The 18196-nt window shown below is 40.7% G+C and overlaps 1 protein-coding gene across 7 annotated transcripts in view; it reads right to left on the bottom strand.

Moving 5' to 3' along the window:
* The window catches only part of MAP2K5 (mitogen-activated protein kinase kinase 5), a 188461-nt gene that overhangs the window by 12396 nt on the left and 157869 nt on the right, over nucleotides 1-18196 (bottom strand). For 5 of the 7 annotated variants that reach the window (XR_007776286.1, XM_050967577.1, XM_050967582.1 and 2 more), the window contains one exon: nucleotides 17160-17205. The exons of 1 other annotated variant lie outside the window; for it this stretch is intronic. Coding sequence is in view for 4 of the 6 variants with exons in the window: in XM_050967577.1 (XP_050823534.1) it covers nucleotides 17160-17205 (46 nt within the window). In the remaining 2 variants the exon portion in view is untranslated. Of the gene's footprint in view, nucleotides 1-17159; nucleotides 17206-18196 lie in introns of those variants that run through there. One more of the 7 variants, XR_007776287.1, reaches the window with a different exon arrangement.

The following is an 18196-nucleotide window of genomic DNA, read 5'->3' as shown; positions in this document are numbered from 1 at the left end:
GCCACCCCACAACCCTTTGGCCATTTGCCAAGACAGACTGGACGATCCTTCCTTAATTGGCTGCAAAAGTGAGACAGACACTCTTCCAGCAACATCCTACAGCCTAAGGAAACATGCACTGAACTAAAAGACCATGAGTTCTAGGCTCCAGCTCTTCCTCTGTCTGCTGTTGGTATTTCTGTGCCCTTTACAACCCTCATTATTAATCAACGCCTCAGACCATAGGGAAGGTAACCATCATTCAGACCTTTTGCCGACAGAACACCAGAAATTGCACAAGGCACTTCAGACACAGCTGGGAACAGAAATCAGATCTCTAATATAAGAGATGCAAGTCAACTATCCGGTCACATGGCTTTTCAGAAGGTACATGCAAAATCAGGTGCCTGTGTAACACACATCATCACAGGCTGCTGTGTCATCCTCTAGTGGCAAGACCACATATAGAAGTTTTGAGTTTGCTGTCACCTCCAATAGTAAAGGCTGTTACATCCTGAGACCCCAGATTCAGTGCCTATGGACAAGCCAAACAGGGGAACTGTTCAACTCGGTTGTGACCATATTCTGCTCTCATAGCCAGGAATAGCCACCAGGCATCTTGATGTCTAACATTCTATTGTTGTATTACAAACAGCTGTGTAATTCACGGGCAAAGTGTGTATTTTGTCTATAGGCTCATCCACACAGATGTTAACAGCATGTTTCCCTCCATCAATGACTTCTATGGCTGAAGTGGTATAAAAGCCGTAAAAATTATGGGTTCAAATGCTGCTGATGACCCATATGGACCATGGATTATATAAATTAGTGCAAAGACCTTGGAGTAATTGTTCAAATTAGTTTATGGTGCAAAAATTTGTACTTAGAAGTTAATTTAGATGTTAATCTCTAATGTGTATGCCTACCCATATTACAATCACACACTCACTTGCAGTGTAGACATATCCTGTATATTTAGATCAGTGGTTTTCAAACTGCGGGTCGTAATCCAGTGCTATGGTGCTAGCACTGGGTCATGGTGGCTCTAGTCAGCACTGCTGACCGGTCTGTTAAAAGTCCCGTCGGTGGGGCTGCCTGGCTAAGGCAAGCTTATCCCTACCTGTTCTGACATCGCGCTGTGCCCCAGAAGTAGCCAGCAGCAGGTCCGGCTCCTAGGTGGGGGGCCCATGGGGCTCCGTGCACTGGCTCCACACTTCCATTGGCTGGTTCCCTGCAGGCGAGAACTACATGGAACCGCCTCCGTGCCTCCGTCTAGGAGCCGGACCTGCTGCTGGCTGCTTCTGGGGCGCAGCACGGTCTGTGGTGCCAGGACAGGCAGGAAGCCTGCCTTAACACCCCCACTGCACTGCTGACTGGGAGCCACCCGAGGTAAGCCCATGCCCCAATCCTCTGCCCCAGCCCTGAGTCCCCCCAAACCTGAATCCTCATCCTTGGCTGCATCCCAGAGCCTGCGCCCCCCACCGACCATCAACCAAAAATAATAATCATTTACAAAACAAAGAAACAAACAAAACCTAAGACTTCTTGCCCCATAGCACCTGTAGCCTGTGCTGGCTTGGAGAGTAAATAAGGATTTATTTTATTCAGAGACTGGTACGTACAGGGGAAGTTATAAAGTGGCACAGATCAGTGGGATTTCCTGGACATGTGATAAAGCAGGTACATGAGCATATCTATGAGCAAAATCAAATGTTAAAGTTTCCATTCTGCTTCTGCATCATCTTATTTTGAACAGTCAAAAGAACAGCCCCACTATGTGGATACATTCCAGGTGTCTGTTAAAATGCTGAATTTGTTTGTCGCAGGGCCTCCCTAACATACACTGTAATTAAAATGTTGATTACTAAACGGTTTAAATGTATGACAGACAATGCAGTTAAAGCCTACAGTTAGGTCAATATGTGATTTAGATTTGCCACTTATAAACCCTCATTTAAATTTTGCATACATTAATCACTACCATACTTCAATGTTCTGATATCCACCTGACTACACTATTCAAATAAAACTTGCTGCCCCAGGGAAATCCTACTTATTCTTAATTGTTTCAAGGCTTTGATGGGCTTTTAATCTAAGATTAATTTATGCAATTTTAAATAACTCTTCTTATGATTAATAAGCTTGAAAATTAAAAAGAGTCTAAAGCAATTATAATGAGCATTTGGTCATAACCTCATTAGGAGAAGGAGTGAAGGATACAGCTCTGAAATTCTTACAAGACTACAATTTAAGGTTACGTTCAGAGAAGTCAAACATAGTTCTTGAAATCGCAAAGGCAGATTAGCTTAGGTCAGTGTCAGAACTATGGTCATCTAGATTACCATACTAATGGTTTTATCTCAGTGGTGACAGATAAGCTGTTGAAAAGAGGTACAAAATATACTGGCAAATGAACAAAGCTGCAAAGTACTTAAGCCCTTGGAGATGTTTTCCATTATCCGTGTTTAGGTATCATATGGGCTTTCAGAAGTGCCCTGGTCATTTTTTGGAATTTGTATCTTTATCTGTGAACCAACTTCTTGCAAAGCTGTTTCACTTGTCATATGGTATAATTAAGGTGTCACTAATTTTCCACTGGCCTACTCTTGTCCATGCTCCAAACCAGAGAGAGTGCTCCAGTTTAGAAAGTTCGTCTTCAGACAACGGAATTGCATCAGCACAATGGATGGTCCTAAGAGAGAAAACTTCTTACCTTATAATTCTACTTTTCTGAAGATCATCATCATGCAGGACACGCCTCTGTCTCCTGCCTCCAGTGCAAATCGTATGAAAACCTCCCCTGGTTCCTAACATTTCTGATCCTCATCTATACTGCAAAACCTACCCCCCGCGGTAGCAAGTCTCAGAGCCTGGGTCAGCTGATTAGATTCACCCTGCGGGGCTAAAAATAGCAGCATAGATGTTCTCACAGGGGCTGGAGCCTGAGCTCTGAAACCCAGCAATGGGGAGGGAAGAGAGGGAAGCCCTCGGAGTCTGGCTCCTGCCCAAGTGGGAATGTTCACACTGCTTTTTTTAGCCCCATAGTGTGAACCCCATGAGCCCAAGTCAATTGACCCAAACTCTGAGACGTGCTGCTGCATGCCTCTTTTTGGCAGTTTAGATGAACCAGAGACAGGATTAGGTCACTGCAGAGGCCTCTGAGATTGAGGCAGGCCTAAAAGCACATTGCTCTCCAGCTGACCTGTCTCAGAGGGTCAACAATAGTGAGCTAAAGGAGTTTCTTGCATGACTCTTTCTCCAGACATAAAATCCCAGCTGCAAAATCTGTGTATTGATGGGACCTTTGAAGAATGAATTCATCATCTATTTTGATGGGTGAAAATCTGGTTACTTTCACAAAGGAGAAAAACGTTTATAGTAATGTTGATCTTCTGTTATGATTTTTAATATACATTATTTACACCTGGTTGACACCTTATTTTAGAATGGATTTAGGCAGCCATTTTTCATACTGCAACAGTATAAATTAGAGAGACCTGACGTTTATTTGGCAACCTGCCGATCATGCTTTCCACCGCAATTTCACTTTGATAATTTGTTTAAACATCAACTGCCTTCAGCATCCCCTTTGGTGCTTAACTAACAAGCCAAGTATTAATTGCAGGTAATGGACATTTTTCCAGGGTTTATTGTTTCTTAAAAGACCAATGCAACAGAACTACAAGGAGATTAATATGCCTACAGTTGATCTGAGCCTTTGCAGCCAGTGCTGAAAGTGGCATGGAATCCCACCTAAGGCCCTGATTCAGGACGGCACTTCAGCATGCATCGTACTTCAAGCATCTGTCTAGTCCCAGTGGAACTATTTAGGTAAGTAAAGTGAGGCATGTGCTTTAGTACCATCTTGAACTGGGTCTATATTTTTCTACTGATTTCAGTGACCTTTGGATCAGGGCTTAGAAAGAAAGTCAAAGTCTATTGTTAATAAATATATTTTCATGAAAAAGAGAAAAACACTCACCCCCCTTTATAATTAGAACTGTTTGACTGGATTTAAAAATTCCTCCTGCAGTCTTTGCCATCCAAACACTGCGGCAGAAAATGCTACATGAGAATCAGAAAACTGACCGGAAACAAAAGTTAAATTAGTCTATTTTCATCTTCCACAGTGAGCATAATGCAAGTAGTAAATAAATCAGGCTTTTGGAAGGCCAGCTCTACATTACAGAGTTAGGTCAACGAAGTCATCTTACACTGACCTAACTGTGTAAGCATGGGTGGTGGGTATCATAGGCAGAGGTAGGCTGTGCCTCCCCAAACAGCCTAGCCTGGCCCAGCCCATGCTGTGCCCCCAAGCCAGGCCCCCTCCTGTGATTCCCAGCACTCTGCCCTGGCTGGCCTAGGCTGGCTGTCCTGCCTCCCCGCAGGGACTCCGAGCAGCTGGTGCTGGGGCCAGTTTGGGCTCCTGCAGGAGAGGGGTGCAGAAGAGGAGGGGAAAGAGGGGCAGAACGGGAGGGGCGGGGCTGGGGGCTACCCTCCCCCAATGGCAGAGTCACCAGCCGCCCATATCTATAAGTGTTTACGCTACAGCATTGCTCCCTCTGAGGTAGCGCCCCACTACACCGACCTAACATCTCCACCTTCACGAGAGGCGTAGCACTTAGGTCAATGTAGTTAGGGTGGCGCACTGTAGACGCTGTCAGCACCAGGCAGAGCTAGCAGTTCGGAGCCCAACACTGAGAGCCCAAGTTCTCAGTGCCGCGCAGCCAGGCTCCCAACATGGAGTTCCACGCGGAGCTGACAGTCCCCAACACTGCCCCGCTTAAGTTGGCACAAGTGCTTCTGGTGAGGACGCGCACTACTGGCAGAGAGACGATAGTGTGGACATGAAACACCACAGTAACACCGCAGTGGCTGTAGGTCGACCTAATATAGGTCGACTTAATTGTGTACTTTTAACCAGGCGAAAGTCTTTCCATTCTAATAATATAGAGTAAAATTAATAATAAAAAAGAATATTTTTAAAAACAGACACTCTTTAATGTGTCACCGTCTCTATAATGTATATACGTATTTGTGAGAGGTATACAATAATACAAACAAGTATTAAATGACTCAAAGTGAAAACAATGACAAATCATATCTATCTCGTACAGGCAACATATGCAGAAAGTGTAACTCAAATGAATTGAGGTAAAACGGCATATAAATGTGTGTAGTCTTAGAATACACAGACAGCAATGCTACAAAGAAAATATCACCACTAGCTACACAAAATATAAATGTTCCTTTAAAGCCACACAAGGCCATTGAAATGACCATTCAGATACTCCTGCGATAACAAATGATCAAGGTCACCAAAATGACTTCCATTCTCCGCCCTGCATTTTCACAGGATGCTTTTCAAACAAGGCTACTTACACAAGAAGAAACTCACTCTTTAAAGTTAGAGGGCCAGATCATCAGTTGGTGTAAACAGACGTCAGTGGAGCTCTGCTGATTTACAGGAGCCGAGGATTTATCTGCACAGCTCCAATTAAATTGCAAATAGGCAGATGCACATTTATGAGACAATGAACTTTTCCATATAAGTACTTTGCTATTACTGCCTCGATAAACCTGCACATTCCAGTGCTAAAGCATCTGCCTTCATTGGGAGTTAAAGCAGAGAGTTCCAGAGGAGAAGCACACAGCTTAAAAAATCATGTTTAATTTAAAAATTAGAAACTGGAGCAGGCTGTGAGCACAGAGGTTGATTGAAACAAAATTTAAATTCCTGTCAAGCCCATTTAAACACAGGGGCCCTTCATAGACAATTAGCTGCTCCCTGTGAATGCTGAATAAACTCAGGCCTGGTCACTGTTAGAAGAGAGTAGGCCTACTGTGAGGACTGGGAAAAAAATTAACTAAAATCAGGCTGTATGAAATATTTAGCCTCCCAGTTTATCACAGGGGTTTGAAAGTGTAAACAAGACAAAAATCGATTCCTCGGTGTCCTCAAATCAATCCCCCAAAATGGTTAGGGCATCTGTTTCTTCTAAATTTTGTTTACTCTGGCAGATTTGCCTTAATTGCAGTTGTTTATCTCCCATTGTCCCCGGGGCCCTAATCTCCCGATTACTAATACTTAACACTCATTTCACATCTAAAGCTACTTCTAATCCTCAACAGGTTTCTGGGGCTCTTAAAATTATTGAAACCGTGGAGACAGGAGACACAGCCTCTTTGTGAAAGGAACATTTTCTTATCTACTACCAGCTGGGTCCAATCATCACCAGGGATGGCTACAACAAAGGTGCTAAAAGGCTCTTTCACAATCACTGCTACTCTACAGGGAATTCAGGGGATAAAAAAGAGCTTTGATGGAAAAAATCTGAACAAGAGGGCTGTAACAGTCCAGCCAAATAAAGTTACTGTCATAATCAAATGCTGTCAATCACAATGAAAATCCAATTAAAAATGTTTCAGAGCAGCCCTCTTAAGTAGAAAAATATCCCCTATTTATACACATTTTTGCACAAATTAAAAACGTAGTATTAACTGATTTTTTTTTTAAACATCTTCAGGCCCTGATCCTGCAACTGGATTTGTGCACAAGAATCTGCTGGCATGCATCAAATTGCAAGACTAGAGTCATAAAGCATATGGGTCACCAGAAAGTCCTGGGAGGCACAGCCCTTTCTTTTGCTTTGTGTATATTGCACTGACAGGCAATTGTTGGTATTATTTAATATTTACACTGAAGCTGTACCTACGTGCTCTAATCATGATTCAGGCAAGTACTGCACAGAGATACAAAGATCCACTCTTTATCCCCAAGAGTTCAAAATCTATGCAGTGACCAAATCCATTTGCAATTCCCTTTTTATTTGGATTAAATAAATTATCAGATTAACAAATCAGTGTTATATGCCAGCCTGCTGTAGGACTGGCATAAATTACATGATTTTGAACAGACAAGGTGGGGGAGGTAATATCTTTTAGTGGACCAACTTCTATTGGTGAGTGAGACAAGCTTTGGAGCTTCCACGGAGACCTGAAGAAGACACCAGGGTAGTCTGAAAGCTTGTCTCTCTCATCAACAGAACTTGGTCTAATAAAAGATATTACCTCACCACTGTCTCTCTCTAATATCCTGGGACCAACATGGCTACAACACCACCGCACACATAATTTTGAACAGACATACAGAAAAGACAAAGCATTGGAAACAACAGATATTACTGTTATTGTAAACTGTGAACTGAAATTTTCCTAAAACACAGGGAAAAATAAAAAGTAGTTGACATGAAAAAAAAAACCAAAAACAAAAAAACCCCACACCACTACAAATAAACAAACCTTTAATGAAGCAGAATTGATATATTTGCAATTTCAGTAACAAAATAATTTTGATGGTACTGGAAAAACCACAGAAAAACTTATTAAGAATCACAATTAGGCCTGGTCTACTTTGAAAATTTAGATCAACCTAGGCACATTGCTCAGAGGTCTGAAAAAATTCACTCCCCTGAACGCCGTTGTTAAACTGCCATAACCCTGGGAAAAGCCGTGGCTATGTCAACAGAAGAATTCCTCCGCAGACCTAGCTATCCCGGCTCAGGGAGGTGGATTACCTACATGGATGGAAAAAACTCTTCTGTCAAATGTAGGAAGCATCTATAGTATAGTGCTGCAGCTGTGGTGCTGTAGCATTTGTAGCATAGACGTAGCCTTATTCTTAAGTACCTATACAAGACACTTGCCCCTCAAATTAAACAAACTCTCAAGTCCACTAGCTTCTTGGTTGGGAGTTGTCAGATTCATTTTACCATAAATATTAATGGTGTCATTCTTGCTTATTGCCAATTCATTTCTCAGATTTTTATACATCTTAAAGTCTCATCTAAGCTATTTCTTTTCACATTCCATCAAAAAGTACTAGGATATTCTGAAGCTTTAGGGCATATTAGAAAGAGATGGTTAGATTCTCACATTTTCTGCAAAAAGTGACTGGTTATACAAACAATGGGACTGTGGAAGCTACCAAACAAATCTAATTGCAGTCATGCTAATAATGCTGGCAAGTTAACCTTCCCCCAAACTTAGCTCTTCTAGAATTGCTGGATTCACTGACGTTCATGGAATACATTTCTGGATTTTGACGTGATTTTTCAAGTGATTAGAAATAAACTATATCCCATGAATAGCGACATTTATTTATTTATTTAACGTGGACTAGGAAATTGGTTGGGCTATACAACTACCTGCAATAATACACAGTTCCCCCCACAACTATGAGCTACACTGATCAATGAAAATGATGACTAATTACAATGAACGGTTAAAAGAAAAGAAAAAGAAAAAGGATACTAAACACAGAGGATGAAATCCTGAAGTTTTGCATTGACTTCAGTGGAGCCAGGATTTCATCCAGAACTTCTTGTCCATAAAAGATGAAGGCTGATAGTTTGAAAGTTTCTCATATTTGTGTCAGCTACAATGCCTGGGTCTGTCCCATTTCCTTAGGAAACCTGAAGAAAGACCTATCACATCGTAAATATGCTTGGTGTCTGCCAGAGTTTCTCCTTGTCTGGGTCTGAACTAGGATCATTGTGACAGAGGGCAGACTAAATGCTTGCAAACAAAGCCATTCATCCTGAGTTCAAGCACTGACAATTTTACAAGGGACAAATCATCCCTGATAGGAGATTCCTGTACTGACTGATTTCCCAGTAAAATAAGTTGTATGTAAGTGGTTAAGAACTGAAAACTCTTGGCTCACTGTGATCAGGGAATGTCAGGTAAATTTTATCTATCTGTAATACTCTCTTCAAAAGATTTACTAGACATGTTTGTGGAAAACAAAGCTTGTTTGCCAAGGTTAGACAGCCCTCTGTTCTTTCACAAGTGTTAATGTCATAAAAAAAGAAATTACAACTGTCTCAAGCATTCAGCCAATGCTTTCATTGTTGTATTGCTGTGCAAATAAAGAGCTCAAGTAAAATTACTTGCTGGTGGATTCCCTATTTATAAATACACACAATTGGGTCCTGTTTTGGCTTTTACTTTGAGATATTTTAACAGGAAAGCCATATACGATTATATTATTTCTTCCCTCAATTTTTAAGGTGCAGTTAAAATCTTCACTGTATGTCCCATGCAACAGTCAAATTCAGTGAGCAAAAGCCAAGTTCAGAATAATTTATTATTATTACTATTTTATACGGTCCATGGTTTATATACTTATATTTTTCAATCTACTGTATTTGGGGAAATATAAGCAAAGCAGCATCTGTTCCAGAGAGTTCACATTCCAATGACTTTAAGAAAACGTAATAAAATATAAAAGCAAATTATCAATCTGAAAAATATTAACTGCACCTAAGGAGACCAGAGAGCCAGTTCTGGTTATAACCCTGAAATTGTGAGAGAAGGACTATTTGTTAAACTTAAGACTGTGATAGGCTTCAAAAATTTCAGAGAAAACATGATTTTCAGTAGTTAATATTTTTATTTATACAAATATATAATTTACCATTAATCCCTACTAATCAATAAAATATCAGCACAAAAAATAAACAGAAATGATCCTACAATCTATATTGCTTGGACTGGTTTAAAAAAAAAATGGAGAAAAAAGCTACAAGTGAGAATTTTAACTAAAAGACCTAAACAAAAATTAGCATATTTACGTAAAGTTAATTCAATGAAAAAGTTTAAACTGATTTTGCTACAACAGCTGATTGTTTCCTAGCCAAAAACTCTGCAGCTATCTACCAGAGCCTTCTTTGAGAAATCTGAACTCCATCATCATGGATGTGCATTTTTATGTACCCAAAGTAAAATGCAAAGAAATAACTGCTACATATATGGCTTTTGGTATCTCAAATCCCATCCTATTCAGTAAAATCACTTACATTCAAAAATAATCATCTGAGGCATAGCATAATTCCATAGTGCATTAGTGGTAAACCCGACAAGAAAATTCTACAGTTCTGCTTGCACGCTCTGAAAAGTGCATGGAATCTGCAAAACACAAGGCAACCCTCACAATCAAAGAAGAGAAGGATTTTAAACAATCACTAAGGCAGAATAGTTATACCATAAAGACAATTTCTGCGCTAGCTTGTTTTCTGAAACTCTCTTTGCCACTGAGCAGCTAGAACAGATAATAACTATTAGTAAATCAAACTCCTGCAATATCCAGCTGTGTCTCACACATTTACATACAGATAGAATGGGTATATGTTTTTAATATGTATGCGATACGTACTTTTACCACAGCTGAAGTGCATGCTACAAAGGAGGAGGAGAATGGGAATGGAATCAGCATGAGATAATAAAGTGGCCTAGATAAAGTATTAGCCAGCGATTGATCTCAAACAGAGGATGCTGCTTCTCTCTGACCTGATTACTTACTATGCATAGATTCCATTAAATAGAGCTTAGAAATGGAAAGCTTCTGAAAAATACCGTAAATGCACAGAGAGCATCCTGAGCCAAATCAGCGAGTGAATACATACCCACATGTACAGTACATGTATGCGGTTTAAACTGTACCTACATAACCTCATCCGACTATCTTATAAACATGTGCCCATTCCAGGCAGCGTCAGCCTTGAAACCCTAGACAGATTTATATTTTAAATTAAAAAAAGCAAGCAAATCTACCATTTTATTAAAACTAGGCTCTCTTTTTCTCCCTTGCACAGAATAATTGTTGTTAGGGGTATTTCAATATCTTGCGCAGACTTCTGCTACGTTGAAGCAGCATATGTGTTTTATTTAATTTGACTCCATGTCTGTATCTGTATGTGGACTCACACACACACTCAAAGAAAGAGAGTGTTAGAGATAAAAGAACAGCCATAGTAGGAATACAGCTGAGAGTATCCACTGGTGAATTATAAAGATCATTCCTGTCTTAGGAAGGAAGAGCTTTCTCAAAGCTCACTGAAATGACATTTTTTTCTCCATGAGAAGTTTGTTAATTTGAAATACTTTAAAATAATTAAATTACGGCATATGTTCCTGTATAAACTGAGAACCTGATGCCATAAATTCAAGGCAAAAAAATTGTTTTTGCTTGGTGGGTGGGCTAAAGAAAAGGCATGCTGACTGAGCTTAACCACAGGTAGGGCCCTATCAAATTCACAATCCATTTTGGTCAATTTCACAGTCATAGGACATTAAGAATCATAGATTTCATGATTTCAGCTACTTAAGTCTGAAATTTCATGGTGTTGTAATTGTAGGGGTCCTGACCCAAAAAGGAATTGTGGGGGGGCTGCAACTTTATTGTGCTGCTACCCTTACTTCTGTGCTGCTGCTGGCAGCGGCGCTGCCTTCCAAGAGCCGCTGCTGGCCAGGAACCCAGCTCTGAAGGCAGAACCGCTGCCCGCGGCAGCACTGGGCCCTGAGTCAGCAGCCACCACTCTCCGGCCACCCAGCTCTGAAAGCAGCAATGCAGAGGTAATTGTGGCATGATATGGTATTGCCACCCTTACTTCTGTGCTGCTGCTGGTGGGGTGCTGCTTTCAGAGCTGGGTGTCCAGCCAACAGCCACTGCTCTCCAGCCACCCAGCTCTGAAGGCAGCGCAGAATCAAGGGTGGCAATACTGCAACCCCCCAAAATAACCTTGTGACCCCCCTGCAAACCCTTTTGGGTCAGGACTCCCAATTTCAGAAACCCTTGGTCTCCCCCATGAAACCTGTATAGTATAGGGTAAAAGCACACAAAAGATCAGATTTCAGTCTGTGTCGTGTTTTTTATAGCTGTGAATTTGGTAGGGCCCTAACCACAGGGCATTAATTTACGTTAGTAGTTTGTGAGGAAAATTCAGTGTTCGCTTATACAAGAGCATATGTGGTACCGAAGAGTCTGACTTTGTATAGGAATTTCATGCAGCCTTTATTTTGGCCTGATGTTTTCCAAGAAATCTGAAAAATAAAGTGCTCCAGCAACCTACAAGCTTGGTCAAATCCATCCTTGGTGTAACTCCACTGACTTCAACGGCGTTACACTGGGTTGGATCTGATATACCTTGTTAGTTGGCATCGTTAGTTGGCTTTTGAAATGCATTTAACAATTTAGGGATCAGAAGAGGATCTCATTTTGCATTCAGCCTTAAATTATATGAAATTGGCAGCAAAATGCTAACATTCAGCATAGCTAATGTGTATATAGCGTAAAATATCAACTCATATTTTGTTTGGTGCTAAGGATGATTACATGTTACTGCTTTCATCCTGGTGAGTATATTTCACCTCAAAACATTTTTTAGGTTTAAATCTGGCCTCATTGATGTCAACTGGGTCAAAATTTCACCCATACTTTCTGTATCACTTACCCCACCACTGTGGTGTAACACAAAAGCTGTATTAACAGAGCAAACCAACACTACAGATTAGATGAGGAAGTGAGGATTATCAACGGCCCCTACAATGGGAATTTCAGGTAGGCAGACTAATGGGAATTTGGAGATGCTATGAGGAACCAACACCTCTTCAACTCTAGTGAAAAGTGTCACGGGATATTTAATGAGCATACGTTGTCAGAACTTAGATGATTCAGGTTTCATATAAAAAGGGTTCACTTTAAAATCATAACTGAATTAACAGCAGCTTTATGAACCGCGATTATTAAGTACCGCTATGACAGAACAATTTGTTCTAGGGCTAAACTCATCTTCTCCTATGAGAGCACCCACTGAATTGCCAGAATTAAGCCACCCATCTGGAGTTCTAGACTATTGGACTGGGTTGGCCCACAATAGGCAGCGAAGCAGCTGCTCTGGTAAGTTCTTGACTGACACCAACATATCTCAAGATGAGCTATTTTAACCACATAACTTTCCAAGTTCCCAAAGTCTAAGTCTTACATCGACTCTGTAAATCACAATGCACACAGAACAAGAAAGCAAGAAAGGGAATGGAGTCTTCAGACTGTTGGTACAGTCTTAGAAGACGGCCAATTTACACATAGGGAAAAAAGTGCGCATTCTCCAATGGAGAGCATCCAACAATCTACAGTCCTAAGAGGAGAACAAGAGTAGTAGAAAGAGAAAGAAAACAGAACATTGTGTTCAAGAAAAGATCCAAATTTTGAAGGTTGAATTGGTAAAAGATTGTATACATAGTATATAAAGGTGGGAGGATCCCAGGGGCCAGCCAAATGTCTACATTGTAGTTAAGGAGCCCTGTAGCCCGAGTCCTGCGAGCCTAAGTCAGCTGACATGGGAGAGCAGTGGGTGTTTAATTGCAGGGTAGATATATCCAGTAAGTCATCTTTGTGATGGTGGTTCTTTCCTCAGTCTTCTGTCAGCATGAAAAGCATGCTGGAGCTGGTGGGCAGGGTGCCCTAGTGTACAGTGTTTGATGCTACAGTGATGATGTCTATTGATGTACTTAGACAGATAGATAGATAGATAGATAGTATATTATAGGACACTCTTGATTCCTTTGGCTGATAAGAAACATGCTGGGGAGCCATACAGCACCCCCAACTGGCAGATCTCTGGTTGCTATGGTGACATGTGTTCACCATAGCAATGAGTCAACCTGATTTTGAGGATGGAACATGCAAAATAAGACAGAAGAGACAATTGCAACAACAACAACAAAATTGGTCTCAGTGCCCCACAGGAGAAAAATTGAGGAAAAGGGCAGAGCCATCATGCAAAATTTCTTCCAATTATGTTTGGTAGAGGCCATTAAATAGAATTTGGCCCTACCAAATTCACAGCTTTTGGGATATCCATGCCAGGGCAATGGAAGATCCCTAAAAGGGGGGACCCTGGCACCTGAACTGTGGCCCCACCCTCACACTGTCCCCTTCTCTGAGGACCCGTGCCAATCCTTCCCCAAGGCCCCATCCCTGCTCACTCCTCTCCAACCCTCCTCCTCCTCACTCATCCTTACGGCTGGTAAAAAGCGATGGGGCCATGGCCCCCTGGCCCGGCACCCCGGGTCCGTGCATTACTTGAGAACTTTTGAGAGTCACTGCTATATATTCAGTTGTGCATAGAGGGAATCCTCTAGTGCACCACTCTGCACTAGCAGAGGCTCTACCTTGGAAAATTTCTTTGCACATGGATTATGGTTTAAAGAAACAATCTGACTCAAGACCAGCAGTTCCAAGCCACGTGTATAAAACCTTATGATCACAACATCCAGAATTACTTATCTCCATGAGCTTGATTTTCAGAAGCAGTTTTTGGTTTGCCCCCATAAATCATTACAGATATGACTTGGACTTTGTTGATGCAATCAGTTGTTAGCTAAACATCTATGTTACACAAGGTTCCCACAGCTACTTGCAAGTTTAGAAAAGCAGATGGCAAGATTGTAGGCCAAGCTGGAGGTCAGATCAGAGTCATTAACTTCCCTTGTATCAGTGTGTCCATAAAAGATTAGTATTTTCCTCAAAACCAACTTCTGTTTTATTTTATTTAAAATTAACATACTACAGGATTCACATGATCAGCAGACCTATCGTTTGATCCCAACACTCTTTGGGTACATCTACACCAACAAATGAAGGTGTGATTGCAGCCTGGGTAGTTATACCCATGCTGGCTTTAATTTAGCTGATGCGGGTAACAGTAGTAGTGAATATATGGCAGTGTGGGCTAGTCACCCCGGTACAATCCCAGTGGGGATCCTGGGAACATATTTTGATTGCAGACCTGTGCTAGGGTCTGCTAGTGCTATGCACATAGCTAGATTAAAGGTAGGTAGCCTACCCACGCAGCCATCACATCTCCATTTGGAGTATAGACGTACTCCTTTTGTCTACACCAATAGGCTGCAGCATGTTACTCTTCCCCAGAGGGATGTGACTTTTTTGGTGAAACCTTAAAAAAAAAACACCTGAAAACTGATGTCTTTCTTACAAAGCTCACCTTCTCGCCAATCCAACCCAAGAAACTTCAGGACCAGTTGAAAGAGCCATTATGCCGAAAGCAATCTGAAGATTTGAGGTCAAATGCTGCTCTCTTTACTCAAGCAAATAGTCCTAATGACTTCATTTCTTTAATCTTAATAGGATTATTCTCTTGCGCAGGCAAGAAGGATGTGGTCCTTAATCTCTAAATTTTATAACGTTATTTTCCCCCATCTCACTCTCTTCTCTGTACCCAACATCCTTCCTATTTCTCTTTTCCCATCAACAGCCCTCCAAAACCTTGCACCACGCCAGACTGTCTTTCAGCCCAAAGGCTGGCTGTTACTTGCTCTGGAGAGCAGCCCCCGAGCTGGTGTCAGAGTTTGCTGCAGAACAGCATAGGGCGGCACTTAGCCTTGACAGGCTAGGAGTGGGGAATCAAGCTGAGTCACAAATACCATTTTCCATGGTGGGGGGGGGAGGAGGAGGGCTGCTCTTTCATTTAACCATCAGGCCAGCTGTGTGCGTAGTGTATTTAACGGCTATATGTCCATTTCTAATTAAACAGAAAGCAGCACGAGGGGAAATGTTGAGTACTAAAATATTTTTTCTTTAAAAGTAGTAAGTTATTTTCCCCAATAGCTACTCTTCTAAAATTATTTTAAAAATACCATTTTAAAAGAGGAATAACATACTCCAGGGCATGTAGTTGTAAAGATATATATATGCACTTCCCCAGTATGATAGGCACTCACCCTTTGGCCTCATTTTTATGACTCTACACCCCGGAGTGGTGTTATTGCTTACAAATACATACATATATACTTATGGGTGTACATGAGATCTGCAGATGTTTTATTTATAAGTGGCAGGCCTTATTGCATCATTGAAACATGCATTTACAAACAGATACAGGTTTTATGAAACCCTATTCCGTTGTTTTAATAGCTAAGCTATCCAGCCATAGCATAATAATGCACAAGGTAAATGTGTCTCCATCTCTAGAACCTGTTCCAAGTTTTCTCAGATGTGACTAACTGCAAGAATTTTCCAACCATCAAAAGTTAATATAAAAAAAAAAAGACAAAATAAGGCTGTCTAAATCCTTGGTAACAAACACATACTGATGCAAAGTGGAGGGGTTTTGGTGAACTTTAAGGCCCTAATTGAGCAAGGTATTTAAGCGTGTGCCTAACATAAGCATGTGAGCAGATCCACTGAAGTTAATATGGTTAAAAATTAGGTATTCAGCTAAATGCTTTGTTGAGCAGGGCCTAAACTGAGACAAGTCTGAATTCTGAGATATCTGCCTCAAAGGGTAATTTTAGAGGTAAGTCTCTAACCGGAGAACAGCTGCAATGCCCCCAGTTCACAGCATGTAAGTAAGAAAGGAGGTAAGTTACACGTATATTTTGTTATCATGTTACTGTCGCTTAAAATTATCCTTAAGTATACAATGCAAAGAATGAAAAAACATCATCATTTATATAAATCTACAAAGTACATCTGGCAGTGATAAGCAACATAATAACACTTTAAAGACAGGGAATGGTGTGTGAAACATTAGTAGGAGTGGACTATAATTATTGTTTACTAATGCTAGATTCTACCATTATTCTAACAGCTTGTGCATTGTCAAATCAACATTCTGCATTAAACAAATGACCACCTGGGAATTGTTTGGGAACAGCTCTCCTCCTTACTGCTTGACTAAAAAAATGCCATTTACAAGCAAAGAAAGCTGCCTCTGAGCCGAAAACAAGACACTGGAAGCCTTGATCCTCTACAGCCAAGCTAATTTCATTCTAGAATATAAACGAAAACAGTGACAACAGGAATTTCCTGTAGGATTTCATTAACACTGTAATACGTTGAACATATCCTCTGTTTTCAATCTTCAGGTTTTGAAAGGTTCTGAGTGGTAAATGATGACAAAGCATGACTGACATTAAATTGTAATCCCTGAACAGCCAAACTGAAAGACCTTTGCATTTAGTTTCAAAATGGTTTTGACTGAAATTGATACTTGCATGGAAGTCCCAAGAAAAGCTCAGGTGAATTCCTGATTGCATTGAAGTCAATGGGAGTTTTGCCACTGATGTCAATGGAGCCAAGATTCCACCCAGCAAATGTAGTAAATTTGGTAATCATCAGGTGAAATCCTGGCCCCACTCAAGTCAATGGCAAAACTCCCACTGACTTCAGTGGAGCCAGGATTTCACTCTTGGTTTCTGTGTGCGCTTTGCAAATATATAGTTGCTGCACAGTGTAGAAACAAAGTTTATATTTAACTTTGCAAGTACTGGTGAGAAAAACAGATATACTTCAATATACATTACAGAGTTCCACTTACCATTAAGTCTTCAGGTGCTGGCCTTTCCTTTGGTTGCTTTCTCATGCTATGTATCATAAAAGTGAAATTGTTATATATAAACAACTGTTCATTTATTTCACACACTTAAATACTGACGACTTCTTCCTTTAAACCCAGGTAGATCATGCCTAGAATTTCAATGTACTTCTTAACTTTATCAGGTACAAACTGAAGACATGGCTCCTAAGAGGACCCAAAATGTTCATCAATTTCTCTCTCCTTTTTTCAGCTTTTGATTCAGTATAGTGTTACTGCATCCTTAATACAACTGTTATGTATTCAATTGCTGATGAGAAGATTCTGTAGAAGATGGACTGATTTTCTACTTGTCTTGTTATACGTGTCTCAGCATTTCAAGACTGTAATGTGATGGGTCACTTTTATCACTTCTGAAAGCTGGTCAGATCTACCACAAACTTCCAAAGAATGTTTTCTTACCATGTCTGGAACTAATTATTTTCTAAATTAATTTTGGGGTATTTGTTACTGGGGATTCCTTTACATATAGTGATCAGTATAACAAATCAACTGAGAAATCAAGGTAATTTTTTTCTCATTTTAACATTATGATGCAGCTGGACAGAAGAAGAATACCCACAGGTGGGAAATTTAATTTTTAATACTAAATAGCTACAGGGTTGCACACGGTATCCTGGAGTATCTCCCTTAATTTTTTTACACTTATTTCCACTGCTTTGCAGGCTGATAGTTCGTTATGGAGCATTAACTGGTTTATTAGACCACGCTTCTCATCCAAATTGTCCTAGTTTTGTATGCAACAGGTGCAATTAGCTTTTGTGAACTGAGTTTAGCTGCATGAAGGAGCACTATAACGTGGCACTGAGGTGACCATCAGGAGCTGCCTACTGACTAATTGGATTACATCCAAACAGCCAGAGTTTATGGTGTAACTGACATAAAGTCCAAGTCTGATGTGCTCTTCACTTGATGTGCCTAATACTTATAGGAGTCAACTGCTAAAATGGTATACAATGTAATTTTTTTGGACACTAATA

The sequence above is a fragment of the Gopherus flavomarginatus genome, chromosome 9 (assembly GCF_025201925.1).
Source record: "Gopherus flavomarginatus isolate rGopFla2 chromosome 9, rGopFla2.mat.asm, whole genome shotgun sequence".
NCBI classification, from domain to species: Eukaryota; Metazoa; Chordata; order Testudines; family Testudinidae; genus Gopherus; species Gopherus flavomarginatus.
This window is presented reverse-complemented; position numbering and strand designations above follow the sequence as displayed.